This window comes from Peromyscus leucopus, chromosome 7 (assembly GCF_004664715.2).
Source record: "Peromyscus leucopus breed LL Stock chromosome 7, UCI_PerLeu_2.1, whole genome shotgun sequence".
Lineage (NCBI taxonomy): Eukaryota > Metazoa > Chordata > Mammalia > Rodentia > Cricetidae > Peromyscus > Peromyscus leucopus.
The window spans coordinates 64,754,179-64,769,217 of record NC_051069.1 but is presented as its reverse complement, the minus strand read 5'-3'; the positions used below and the strand labels follow the sequence as shown (position 1 = coordinate 64,769,217).

Below are 15,039 nucleotides of genomic sequence, written 5' to 3'. Positions count from 1 at the left end.
TTCATTAAAGTGTTATTACTGTACATATAAAAGTTTTTGATCTTATAGAAATATAATGGCTTAATTATGGAAAACAAATACCCATTATTTTCTCATATCCTTCCATAACTTGTAGATATCAATGTGTTAGAATGATTTATTATTTACTTAGATTTTGAGACAGGGTTTCATGTAGCTTAGACTCTCCTGCTGCTTCTTATATAGTTGAGGATGACCTGTAACTCTGGATAGAGTTCTTATTGCCGCCTGAGCATTGGGGTTACAGGCATGTTCTACCACTCCTAACTCATACATGGTTTGATTTTCAAAGTTTCTGCTTGAACTGCTGACTTGATTTTCACAAAAATTGTTGGATGAATTTTAGCCTGAGACTAGGACAGGATTTCCAGCAATTTCAAAAGTGTTTTAAAACAGACATGTCTTGAAACATACTGCTGACATTTTGTACTGTATATTTATGCAATCCAGTGTTCTCAGCATTGATGTGTACAAAATCAAAAACATTGATAAATGTGAGGAAAAAGGCACTTTTTCAGACTAGATTTAATGTTTCATGTAAAAGTAGTGAAGCAGGTCCATCTAATTAGTATGCATAAATAATGAAATTATAGCTGTACTAAAGAATTTTTAAATATGAAGTTCTTTCTGAGTTATAGTCAATAAATGTTCAATTTGTTTGCCTGTCTTATATAACGGCTTCACATAAACATGTCTCAGATAGAAAGTGGTCTTAAGAGGAAAAGTTTGGGTAGCTCGGATGTAGATTGTTTTGGGCATGCTGGAAAGATAGGTGATGTGAGTCCTCATGTCCGAGAACTATAAAGCTTCTTTTCTGTGATGGTCATTTTTAATTGTCAACTTTATACAACCAGAACCAATAGGGAACAGACTCTCAATGAGGGATTGTCTAGATGAGGGTTGTCTTAATTGATATGAGAAGACTCAGCCCACCAAGGGCAGCACTATTTCATATGAGGGCTTGCTTCTGAACTGTGTGAGAGTGGGCCAGTAGAGCTGAGCACAAGCATGCAAACAAACAACATGCATATCATTGTCTCTCTTGGCTGTGGGTATCATGTGACTTACTTCAAGTTGCTGCCTGTATTTGTGGTCAATGAGGAACTGTAACTTGTAACTGTAAGCAGAATAAACTCTTTCTTTTTTAAGTTTCTTTTTCAGGGCATTTTTTTTTCATAGTAACAGAAATGATGCTAAGATGTTTTCCAAGTGTAAGATTCTGACACCATCACTTTTCTGGACTCAGGTGTTTTTCTCTATCCTTTGCCCAGTGACTATCTTCCTTCTGCTTTCCTTTGTTTGTTTGAGTTGGCCAGGCCACTTCCAGAACCTACATGTGTTTGAAGTACACCCACTCCTTAGTAGAGTTGCCTTCAAATGACTCACAGATCATATATGGGCATCTTTACTGTGTAGTGTTCTTTCCTGTAGAGTCAATTTTGTTTCCAAAATTTGTTTGTCAAGTTTCCCTTGCCACATTGCTCCCCTTGTGAGTTAAAAGGCATAGTGACAAGTTAACTGTTTCATTTTGTGACATCATTAATAATTTATGCCATAAGCATTTATCTCAGCATAGACCAACAAGAAAGTACCAGTTGAAAGTATCACTTAAAAATGCAAATTTAGAGCATGAAGCTTTCTTTCTTCTATAAGCCTTTAATAGTGTCACATGCAAAATAAGAAAACAATTTTCATTTTTTAGTTAAGTTGTAGCTCACCTTTCTAGGTCCTGTGCTTTTTAGTTCAAATACATCCATTGTGTAATTAACTCTACGTCCATAGTGGTCAAACTGAACATTCCCAGTCAGTCCTTGAATTCGAACCTGTGAAGGAAGAAGAAAACATACACATATTCATTTGCAGCTTCACTTTAGGAAATATCCTACTACTAGGCTAAGGATCATAGAAGGCTGTGGAATTAAAGCTACAATCGACTTTCTGGAATGCTTGAGCTACTGATGGAACTTGGAGGAGGAATATGAAAGGACATTAAAAACTATTTTGCTCTACATCTAGAAGATGAATTTTTTTGTATTATAAAGTTTTCATTTTAACTAACATAATTATTTCCCAATATTGAAATATCCTTTATAGAACAGAATTGTATCTTCTTAGAGTCAATCTTCAGTTTCTTCTATATATCTACACAGTAGCTTATGTAACTAGCATCCCCATGAGAGACCATATTGTTCTGGCTAACATTGAATTAAGATATAAAGAGCTAAAAATACATTATTTGAAAATATCCAAGTGCACTGGATTCCAAATTGTCTTTTGATTCTCATTCATTTAACTTACACTTTGAACTTATTACATTTCAGAGGAGTTAAATAATTCTTACATATAATATCTTTAATACTTATTACTTGAAACATATTGTTTGTGTTGGTATAAAGAATAAAACTAGCATTTTCCGAAAGTTAAAGATGCCTTGAAGCAGTTCTTAGCTCTGACAAATATTTCTTCTTCTTTTATAACATAGGTTTATATTTTCTGGACTCCTTATGGCTAATGAAGCTAATGATGCTTTCTGGTGTATAAGTTGTAAGCAGATGCAAATGCCATTGTTGAAACGAGGCATTCATTTGTCATGTCAACACTTCCCTACAACAACAACCTGTTCATTCAAAATGGCAGCTGTTCTGCCAGGCTGGGTCCTTGAGCTACTTTATGGAGCACAAGTTCTTGCTAACCAAATGTGTCTGCACTGAGCCCCTTCATAATTCTAGACCTTTTTGGTTTTGCCATGTTATCTTGAAACACATCTATATAAGGAATAAACATTGAGGTTCCATCTAAAAATGTTTTGACATTGTAGAAGGCTTGATATATTAATGTGGAAATTGTAATAGACATTAATGCTCAGATGAATAAGTTTTTTTGTAACATACCATGCTTATAAAAGATCATACAGAAAAGCAAAAGGATGAGTTACCTGTTTCAGTGTTCTCTCCATGTCAATTCCCTGGCCCCAGGGAGCAGCAGGGTTTGCCAGACAATCCCCAGCATTTCCTCTCCTTGAAATATCAATTTTCTGTCTCCTGAGACTTCGGAAAGTTTCAGCCATCACCAGAACACCATCGTAAGTCAGAGCAGAGGTGTACTGAGCATGTTAAAGTGTGTATAAAAGCAGATGTTAAAGTCTAGCACAATGAACAATCTGGTTCTCTGTGGGTTTGTGACAAAAACTCTATCTTTTCCCAAGAGCCAACATGATACTGATAATTTATTGATACTGGTTTTGGAAATATCTGTTCTTACTTTAACACAAAGACTGCATACCACATCTTATTTTTCTTAATTTTAAAGGAGAAAACTCAATCTGAAAATAGAGACCTTAAAGCACCAATTTCCATCATTGAAGAAGAAAGGCCTCAGGTTAAAACTTTATATTGTGTTTAAGTATAAACAGCTAAAGGATGGATACTACACAGTGTTCTTAAATCCTGCATTGAGGTGGCTTAGGTCTAGGAGGGCTTTGTTGTCTTGTTCTTTCCTTTCCCCTGATGTTTCCTAGCAGTGTTCTCTGAGATTTGCTTTGCAAATGAAATATCTATGTTTAGTCTCCCAGAGGAATTGTTTGTTGTTATTGAGAAACGTAATGCTAGGAATAACATCTATTTTGTTCAACCTCAACAGTGTAAGCACCTATCATTCAATGATTGTGCTCAAGTGAACTTACCATTGCTTTAAGTTTCCAACTCCCCATCCCAGTATCAAAGTAGAAATACCCAGTAGAAATCATCTGCTTTCCAATGATCATCCACGTATCTCTTTGGGAAAAGAGTGAGCCCCCAGACACGATTAAATAGTGTAAAGCAGCAAGAAAAGCCCAGGAGGAAAATGTGATCTGTGGTAAATTTTCGTGATGTTTGATTAGAGAATTACTAAACACATTGGCGATAGGACATATTCTTCAAGCATAGAAGATCATCAACTACTAGGCATGACAATAACTGCATTATCTCCTTCAGGAATTCCATATAATTAACACTTTCTACATCTGTGTCAGGGGGAGGTTTGTGCCATGTTAAGCAGAGGATGAAATTGTTTTTTTTTTTTTTTTTTTTTTTTTTTGCCTGCAAATGAAAAAAAAAAAAAAACCATTTGGAATTCCGAGTGTAGAAACTAAACTGAGAAAAATAAACCATTACACAGAAGAGCTAGTGTTTGAAGGAAGAAAACTGAAACTACAAACTACAGGAGGTCTAAGAAAGCACTTGTAAGTAGCAGATGAACTAAATATGAAGCTTGAATTAACAAGATGTAAAGGATCATGTAATGTGAGAGAGCTGACAAGTGAGCAGCCAGGACACACAAGCAGAGTTATACAAAGGCCTGTGCCCTCTCAGTCAGGATGGAGTAGCTGAAGGAAAGAAGGAAATGAATATGCCTTCTCTTTTGCTCAACCCAACATGTCTCTGAGTAGAAAAAGCTCCTGAGTCATCTTTCTCTAAGAAAAGAAAATAAAAAGGAGAAATAAAGACCTTTTCTCAAAGACAAACTTGTTAAAGACCTAAAGGTCAAAGTGCACTACTTGTGTACCAGGATCAAGAGATGAAAAACAAACACACAAACAAACACACAAACATACTGTTCTTTATTTTTTTCAGCAGTGCGAAAGAAGCTGAGAAGAGATGGTACAAAACAAAACAAAACCCAGCAAATACACTTGCTTTCTTGTAAAATGTCTATCCATTTTTTACTAAGTGTGAAGTAGAAAAAGGAAACAGTGACACACAGTTGGGTGCAGTGCAAAGGAGACAGCCAAGGGGAGAAGCAAAGTCCTGGGATTTAACAGGGCAGAGAGCTGACAGAAGCTGGAGTTTACTCTGGCGTCATTATGTCCAAGGCTCCAACTCTTTCTCATGTGCCTGATTGTGTTACAGTCAAGGAAAGCATATTTATGGATGCGTAGCTTACAGATAACATGTAGAAAATGCTTATAAATAAACATCTCATTTGTGGGCAGCTTTAAAACTGCTTCTTAGCCTAGAGTTATTTGCTGTTCTGTCCATCAATCAGTATGGAGAAGTGAATTCTTCTCAACATTTGTAGGTATAGAAGACAAACACAGGCAGAATCAATGTTCAGTAGAAGGAGTTAGACTTTGATAGAAAATAAGTAAAATAAATTCAAGTTCTATTATGAATATGGAAGATACAAGATACAGAGCACAAAGCAGAAAAATAAAAAAGTAACTATTTGTTACAGTTTTTCTCAGGATGACTTTTCCATGTACTACCTAAGAGCTGGGTACAGAATGTATGTAGATATTGGGTAGGGAATGTGAGAATATGAAGGTTGTTAGTGGATGGCCATGGCTCTACAGGAGTTTACAGGAGCCAAGTATTAATTATGGGAAGTCCTTGCTGAGAATTGCAGATTCTAATACCATGGAGATTATAAAGGAAGATCACTGAGAAGGTGAAACGAGATAAACTTTGGAAGAAATTTGGAATGGATGGGTAGGGCTGCTGTGGATATCACTCTATATAAATAAAACACTGATGGCCAGTGACCAGATAGGAAGTATAGGCGGGACAAGGAGAGAGGAGAATTGGGGAAACAGGAAGAAGGAGGGAGAGACACTGCAGCCACTGCCAGGATAAGCAGCATGTAAAGACCCCGGTAAGCCACCAGCCACATGGCAAGGTATAGGTTTATAGAAATGGATTAATTTAAGATAAAAAAACAGTTAGCAAGAAGCCTGCCACGGCCATACAGTTTATAAGTGATATAAGCATCTGAGTGATTATTTTATAGGTGGATTGTGGGACTGCGGCGCTTGGTGGAACTTGGAGAGAAGCCCTCCAGCAACAAATGGCGCCCAACGGCTCAAGTTTCCACCTTAAACCTGAGAATATTTAACAACCAATTCTAAACAGAGCCAAAACCAGGTTCCTGCTTCATGTCTCATATGGGCAGCTAGACACCACAAAACCCGGGTTTAAACACTGGCGGGTTCCTGGCGTTTGCGTTTGATCAGCAGTATGGCAGGAATGAGGCGTCTTCCAGTGACACATTACGCTGTGTGGTAGATTTAGTCTTTACTAGTATTAAAAAAAAAAAAGGTTTCTGGGCTACACGCTGCTTTGATAAAAGCTTAGACCCACTATTTCTGAGACTTGATGACTCACAGAACTGGCGGAAAACACCATGTTGGTAAGCTGAAATGGGCGGAGCCACAGCCACAGTGCTGTTTCAGTCTTAGAATGGTACAGTTTAAAGCAATAGGCTCCAAGTAATATAAAAAATATGCCACGTAAAGATGGCTGCCACACAGAGAATCTGGATTATGTTCTCTTTGATATTCGTAACCGAAGAAAAACATTTGATTGCAAAAGCTGTTGAATTATGCCAAAATGTATATTTTAAAGGTACCTTGACTTCAAAATTTAGATTTAAGGATATGTTGCTTTGGAAAAGAGGTTCTGCTTTTGTTTCCACGGAAAGCCAGAGGCTGTGGATTTGTTCCAGATTAAGATACATCAGGTTTCACCAGCCAAGACCCCCTGAAAGGTCTCCGATGACACCATGGCCCAGATGATCCAACATCCAGAGCGGTTTCAAGGCAACTGGTTAACACAATACAGCCTAACGGACTACCCTATAGGCCTAAAATTTTCTTTGCTTCCCCATAAGATACAGCGCCCCCTTCCAGCAGGAAGTAGTAAGAGATGCTACGCCCAAATTCCCAAATATACCAAGCTGGCTTTAGAGGTGGAATTGGCTCATTCCCCCTCTAAACCCAGACATATTGCTTAAAAAAAATGGTTAAGAGATTCTTGTGTCCCAAATCAGAAGAGCCCTCTGGTGTGGGACAGAGAAAAAACAATATTTTTATTTAAAATAGGTTGATTATAAATGTGATCTCTTTCTAAAAAAGAAAAGGGGATATGATATAGATATATAAGAGGATATAGAGATGATAAGATAAAAGGGTAGATTAATGAACCTACTTTTAAAGAACAACTTGTTTAAAATGTTTTACATTGGTATGAATTTTAGTTTATTGATACAAACTTGAAGTTAATTTTATATTATATGTATATATATATATTTTATATTATATGTATATATATATATTTCTATTCTTGTTTAAGGTATTATGTTTAACTCATTTAAAATTGTAATAGATAATTAAAAATAGATTAATAATTAGTCATCTATGATAATCATATTTGTAGCCATGTTAGTTAAGTCTTCTAGGTATGCATAGATATATTTCAGATAGATAGGTAATCTTCAAACACTTCATAGACCTAGAGAATATGGCATTTAAATAACTTAAAATTCTGTTGACATGAGACACAATTGCTCCTAGCTGCACCAATTGATCCCGAGAGAATGTTGGGCTTCTAAGACATTTCCATTTGGAAGTTTGTCTTTTTGGCACAAAATGGCCTACTGGGCAAAGAACTGCCCTTGCCTTGACGGCTGACAGTACAAATGCAATGCTGTCCTTTCTGGACAAGCGGGACACAAGGAAAGCGACCACTGTACTCTGCCAAGACAGGGTAAGATGGTCTCTCAGAATTCCTGCTTCTGAAAATGGTCTGTCAGATCCTCTAGGCCTGTAGCCAATTTGAATGCACCAACAATGCTGAGAAACATTAGGTGACTGTCCAGGCTGCCAGCTGTCTTGGTCTACTCTTGCAAGATTCTCGAAAGTTGCTTGCATCCATCTACCATTTCTCAGGTACCATTATGTTCCTTCTCAGGTCTTTGATGTGGTTGAAACTAGATAGTTGTAATTTCCTCAGTTATGATAAAAGATAAGTTAGATATAAAACCTTAAACTGACAAATATAAGATAGATAGGACATCTTCTTTAATATTGTAACTGTAATTCTTTCTTGATAATTGTTTTGTTATATGTAATTTTACTATGTTAAAATTAAAACCTTCCTTTTTAAAAAAAGAAGAAAAGGGGAAGTGCTGTGGATATCACTCTATATAAATAAAACACTGATGGCCAGTGACCAGACAGGAAGTATAGGCGGGACAAGGAGAGAGGAGAATTGGGAAAACAGGAAGAAGGAGGGAGAGACACTGCAGCCACCGCCAGGATAAGCAGCATGTAAAGACCCCGGTAAGCCACCAGCCACGTGGCAAGGTATAGATTTATAGCAATGGGTTAATTTAAGATATAAAAACAGTTAGCAAGAAGCCTGCCACAGCCATACAGTTTATAAGTGATATGAGTCTGAGTGATTATTTTATACGTGGATTCTGGGACTGCAGCACTTGGTGGAACTTGGAGAGAAGCCCTCCAGCACCATAGGGCAGATAAAGGTGGACTGTGGAGGTGGACACTCACACTTGGTGAATGACACAGGGGCAGAACAGTTCTGTTTAACTAGGGCACCAGTAAGGTAACAGAGGATCATCAAATCAAAAGGACACGTGTTCCCAGTATTTATTATTTTTATTAATTATTACTATTTTTTTTAGTGCCAGAAAGTGATGAGATCAGAGATCATATGTTGATTTTTGGCTAAAACATTAATCAATTGAAATACAATCAGTTCATTATAACTAACTAACATTTTTATGGACTCTGTTTTTAAAATTTCTTACTCATTAACATTTATTTGCAATCTCCAAATCCATACTTACTGATAGTTTTGTAAGCACTTATGGGTATAGTTAGATTAGTGAAACATTTGATACATCCTATATGAAATGTTCCAGCTCTAGTTAAATAAAGAAATACTGAAGTTTTTTTGTTTCTACTCTCATGCTATAAACAAGTGCACATTTTTTTTTGTGGTCCAGTAGGTGGTGTTTTCCTCAAATTTGTGCTTTTTTACAGTTTATTTTACAGCGTAAAATGGCCTGAAACATAGCATTGATTGCTGCATAATGGTTGTAATGTGGGAAAGTTCTGATGTTTCTGAGAAATATATGTACTAAGTACATTTCCTTTGAGAATTGGGTACGCGCTGTTGACCATGAGGTCAATGCTAAGGAAGCCAAAAATAAGTTAACTACAATGAATAAAACAAGATTATGTATTGATTAATTGACAGAAGGTCATAACTAGAGGCTCTGGGGAACTAATCTTATGTGTCTTCTAAAAACAATGGTTTAATATTTGGTCACTTATTACTTGGGGAAGCTTTTCAGAACATAATCACAGATGGTAAAAATTGACTGCATATGTGTATTAAATGGCTTCTGGAAACCTAGAATCATGCTAAAAATCTGTGAAAATTTTATGTGTGGTATAATCTCTGTTATAATGTCCTATATAGCTGTATATATGAAATTACTGTGAAAATGGTTTAAATATTAATAGATGTTAATGAACCAGAATTATTATAAGGATACCCTACCGAAAGCATCTCACACACACATTATAACATAATAAATAACCCAATGCAATAGTATCGAGAATGCAAGTTGGAGATCATCAAAAAGAGGACATTAAAATGATCATTCTTATGTATTCCATGGACCTCTGACCTTTTACTCAGGAGCAGCCAGTTACCATTTTCACTAACATCTCACTTGCATTAAAATATCAAAAAGAAAGATAAGCATATAAGTACCTAATTTTGAAATTTATTGATTCTATAGGGCACCTATCTAATTCCAATACTGAATATGGGAAACTGACAGCCAACTACAAAACAAACCTTATAGTTAGGAAACAGAATAGCTCACTGTATTAGTTTTTCTATGTCTGAATTTCAAATCGCATATTAAAACTCTACTTAATGCATGTTGAGGAAATATTAGAGATTAAGATTCATTATGTGGTGCTGAAAACCATTAAGTTGGAGGCAGAGCAGCATGCCATTGTTGAGATGATATCTAAGACCCATCCTTTCAGATGAGACAAAAATGCACCTATGAATAGAATCTTGGCAGCAGCCTCTGCAAATGCTAATAATACACTCATACACACACACACACACACACACACACACACACACACACTCATATGGCTATCTCTTTTGAGAAGCTGGCACTCACATCTTGAGTGTTTACCATTTTTTCCCAAGTGCCTCTCTCTCTGCTTTAATGTCTGTCTTAAATCTATATTATAGTCTTTCTTGATAATGTACAATTTCATGTAATATATATAGCTATATACTTATATGGTGTATGCATATATAACACACATATATATTATACATTATCATATCATAACATGCACACGTGTGTTTGCATGTGTGTGCGTGTGCACACACACACACACAGAGACACACACAAGCATGGCAGAAAAGATGGTTCAGTGATTAAAAGCACTTGTTGCTTTTGCAGATGACTGAATTTTGTTCTCAGTACCCATATCATTGCTCACCAGTGCTGGGAACCAAACCTTCAGGGGATCTCAACCTTCTTCTGGCCTCTTTGGGTACACTGACATATACAAACTCGTACACAGACAAACAGGTATATAATACAAAAAAAAATAAAGAGCCCAGTATTTTATTCTTAAATTGAAAGGGAGATTGTATGTTAGCTTTACATTTTTCATTTCTACCAAGTTTTTAAATGTGGTTTACTTACTATACTGTCTACTTACTATAAACCAGTTTTTAAATGTGGTTTTTATCTGGGTAGAAAAATTAACAATGGTCATTTGCATTTAAATGTTAGTTAATAAAACTATTTAATGTAATACTTCAAGGAGTTCACACAGAAGACAATAATAATAAATTTCTTTAGTTAATCTGACAGCTCTGCTATTAAATGCAGACATTTGAAAATTATTTTATTTTTGTGATGTGTTTGAATGTCTGTGTATGTGGCTCATATATGAATGTCCATAGGAAAGTGCATCTTTAGGTGTGCTCACGTGCACATGTCTATCTGGAGGTTACAAGTCCACTCAGGGATTCCTCTGCTGCCCTCCTCCTTGCTGTCTAGGATGAGGTCTCTCACTGAATCCCAGCACTCATGGATCAGCTACACTCACTGGCCAGTTGGCTCCTGGGAATGACCTGCCTCCACCTGGGATTACAGGAACACAGTGCCGCACTTGTTCATGCTGGGGCTCTAAACGTAGGGCCTCTTGCTTGCATAGCCAGCCCTTTATTTATTGTACCATCTACACACACCCCACCATTTAAACATTTCTCAGTGTTTTGGTGGTACAAAGACAGTGAGAAGATGCTGCAATGTGTCTGAAAGAATAAAAAAATCATAAAATAAAAAGTATTAATATAAGCTTGGCTGTTAAGAACACTTGATGGTTTTGCATGGGACCTAATTTCTGTTCCAGCCCCCACACAGTGGCTTAAAACTGGATTACCTCCAGTTCTAGGGGATCTGACTCCATTTGACTCCTCTGAGGGCACCAGGCATGTCCATGATGCACAGACGTACATGAAGGCAAAAACACTCATACACCTAAAATGAAATGACCTAAAGATTAAAAAAGAAAACAGTATACAATATACAAAAATGAACAAATACCTTTGGAGGTGTTTCAGATCCTGGATATTCTCTCTGATCTAGTTTTTTCCAGCGATCCATTAGTTTGGTTACCATGGGTGTATTAAAATCTACCAACTGGAATCCAGTGACATTTGCTCCACCGTGTATAAATCTCTCAAGAGAAATATCCTTGAAACCCTGTTAAATTAGTAGAAAGCCTCATCAAATTTAGTTCATTAAACATTTTGGTTCTTTAACAGTATGTAGGTTAATGCAGATTTCCTTCCTAGCCCATATAATCACAATTCTGTTGATCAAAGAAGAAACATATTATTCCACTGATAACTAAGTAAATTGTCAGTGAGAGTTCCGGGTATGTGAACTAATAGCCAATACTATGTACCAGGCTTTTATATTATATCAAGATTTACTATATGCCAGGTTCTGTGATGATTATATAACAGTTTATCTATCCATCTTAATTATCCCTTGGTTACTGGGTAGCTACAATTAATTTTTTTTTTTTTTTTTTGGTTTTTCAAGACAGGGTTTCTCTGTGTAGCTTTGTGCCTTCCCTGGGACTCACTCTGTAGCCCAGGTGGGCCTCGAACTTACAGATATCCACCTGCCTCTGCCTCCTGAGTGCTGGGATTAAAGGCATGCGCCACCACGGCCCAGCCGAGCTCTGAATAATTTTAAGTAGCGTAAGGAAAAAAATCTTGCAAGATTACATGCATATACAATAGAGACAAGTTTTGATCTGATGAATTGATGGTATGTTGACCCTTTCCACTTTGTACTCCTTCATATTGTTATAGAAAAGAGTGCTTTTAATTTTATTAATTGTTATAACATTACCAGGAAAGGAAAGGCCCCAAAGAAACCTAGGCTTTGATTCTCACCTTTGTTGCATTCTGACTTTAGATTACCTCCATGTGAAAACAGCAGGAGAATACTCTCAACATGAATTCAGTATTTGTGAATGATTAATAATTAATTCACTAAACAGATATTTATATTGGGCCTATTATGTGCCAGCCAATTTGACAGCTCATCGGTAACATTCTCATTTCATTGAGAAATAAGCTTGACAACACAAAGCAAATTCATGCTTTAGAAATGGGAAAACACTGCCCATCAATCTCTACCTACTAAACTGTGGAGCATTTGTGTGCTTTTACCATTGCATAGGGCAGACCCACAGGCAGGCAAATCATTTCGCTGCTTTCTAAAAGCCACAGTAATTCAGCTTTTGCATTAGCTGCTAATTGATGAGATTATTATTTTCTTTCAGTCTTAGCTGAAATAGAAGGTCTGCTAAGCCTTCTGTGTAGCTTTAGTCACAGCTGCAAGACACAGGCAAGCTGCAGCCCTTAGGGATACTATCAGATGCAGTCTGTCAGACAGTACACCAAAGGTAAAGGAAAAACAATTATTGTGTCTGATTGTAACAAACATCTGTCAGTTATGGTTTGAATGGTAAGTGGCTTGGCTAATTTTGGCTATATTTGTTTGAGTACAGGCAATATTTCCCCCTTCATTTATGTTCTTATGATTTTATATAGAAAATTGATAGGATCTAGACCATGACCCAGTTTCCTTGGCAACAGTTACTTTGGTAACCATTTAGTTTTTGTTGGAATTTACAGAAAGCCATAGAACTGAAGGACATCTAGGGCCACACTGTAATGGAGCCCCTTACTCCCCAGTTACCATTGGTTTACTATCCAAACAAATAATGTTCCTGAGGGCAGGGGTGAGCCAGGAGAGCTCCCTCTCCTGTGGAAACGGCCTCCTATATTTGCCTGCACTTCACAGTGGGTAAGGAACTCTGTAGATTCATTCCAAACTTGATCTCCTTTTTAATTTCCACTTGTAATTTGCAGATCTTCTAATGGGGAAATGTTTAAAATTATAGGTGGCTGATATCTGTGATGATGTTTGTCCATCTATAAGTTCATTATATCATCAATGTAAGCAAAGGCCCATCTTTTATGTTTTCTCTGATTTAGATCAATATTTCTGCTGTATTTTACACACTAAGTCATGTCAAGGCCACTTCAGTACAGTTACCAGATCAAGAAGAATGAGGAAGATTCTTTTAGAAATTACTCTGAAGAAATGAACCTTAGGTAGATACTTCTAATGTACATGTAAATTAGGGCAGAAAATTTGAAATAGACAGGAAGCACAAAAGGAGAATTAGGACAATGTTGGCAAGTTGATATACTCTTAACTGGGTCATTGAAATTGTATAAAACTGCCAAATTAGATGTTTGATGAATTGTGGCTGGTTCTCATGTTGAAGTTAATCAAATACTTAAACATGGAGGAATCATTTACTGTATGTATCATTGGTTTATCTTTGATTGAGGTATGTACGGTATATATATATGTATATATATATATATATAGTGTGTGTGTGAGAGAGAGAGTGTGTGTGTGTGTGTGTGTGTGTGTGTGTGTAAGAAGTAGATTCAATTAGTCTTTAGTTACACATGTTGAATATGCTATAACTTTATACTTTATGATATATCTAAGTGTTTTGTTAGATACAAACTGAATTCATTTAAAATTTTAAAACCTAGGGAAGAATATAACTCTGACTTTGTGCCAAGATTCTCATATTGCCTGTGGGTATGTTCCAATGAGTGTCTACTGTGTGTCATGGTTCCTTGAATATATTATTTATTTACATAAGAACTTATTTATTCTTTACAATCAGACAGGTCAGAGCTTTGGATTTACCTTTGAGACTTAATGATCTACATGATCTTGGGTAAATTACCCAAGACTTTATTTTCCAGTCTATAGAATACAGATATCTATTTTAAAGGACCAATTAAAACAAATTAAATAACAACAACAAAAACCCAAGCATAATGACCAAAGCTGAGGAGTACAGCAGGAAGAGCAGAAGTTCTGGTACAGAGAAAAGGTGAAGAGCCATTTCTATGGTAAGAAGGAGGAACCTCCTGGCCTGAACAAATTGATGGGAGCCAATTTCTTATTTATTACTGTGCCAAAGGACGTTGGAACCTTTTTAGTACAGAGTAGGTTTAAAAGAACAATTTGATGAATGAAAAATAATATTTACGATTAGGGCACAAAATCATTTGTGAAGCCAGAAGGACCCAGAAGACAATTCAAGTCTTTAAGGATAACTCTCTAAAAGAGGTTAATTGTAACTCTTCACTAAGATCCAGTGGGATAAATGCCTCTGGATGGAGGTAAGCGATGAGTGCTATGAAGAGAAAGCAGCAGTAGGTATATGGGAGTTGTTTGGTTTGGAAAAGTAGTACAATTGGTGGACTGGGAAAGAGACCTCATAGTGCAGTAAGGTAAAAATCTTAACAGCTATTTTCATTAAGTTAAACATTAAAAAGTTGAGATGAAAGGATTTATGTAAACAGTGTTGAGCTCACTCTGATAAAAGACTGTAAAAAACAGATACAATGAGCCAAAAGGAAATACATACTTCTGTGTCTAAGTCTCTTAGAGATTTCTAAAATAATACTTATTATTAAGCTATCATCTGCTCTAAAAAAATAACTCTAGGTAATTTGTGTGGCTGAATAACTACAAACATACTCTTTGAACTATACAAAAGATGTAGGAAAGGAAAAG

At 36.4% G+C, this 15,039-nt stretch overlaps 1 protein-coding gene across 11 annotated transcripts in view; it reads right to left on the bottom strand.

The window, feature by feature from the left end:
- The window catches only part of Gria4 (glutamate ionotropic receptor AMPA type subunit 4), a 397,921-nt gene that overhangs the window by 71,210 nt on the left and 311,672 nt on the right, over positions 1–15,039 (bottom strand). For all 11 annotated transcript variants that reach the window (XM_037207784.1, XM_037207785.1, XM_037207786.1 and 8 more), the window contains 3 exons: positions 11,452–11,610; positions 2,954–3,121; positions 1,737–1,841 (listed from right to left, as the gene is read on the bottom strand). In XM_037207784.1, coding sequence (XP_037063679.1) covers positions 1,737–1,841; positions 2,954–3,121; positions 11,452–11,610 — 432 coding nt within the window. The remainder of the gene's footprint in view (positions 1–1,736; positions 1,842–2,953; positions 3,122–11,451; positions 11,611–15,039) is intronic.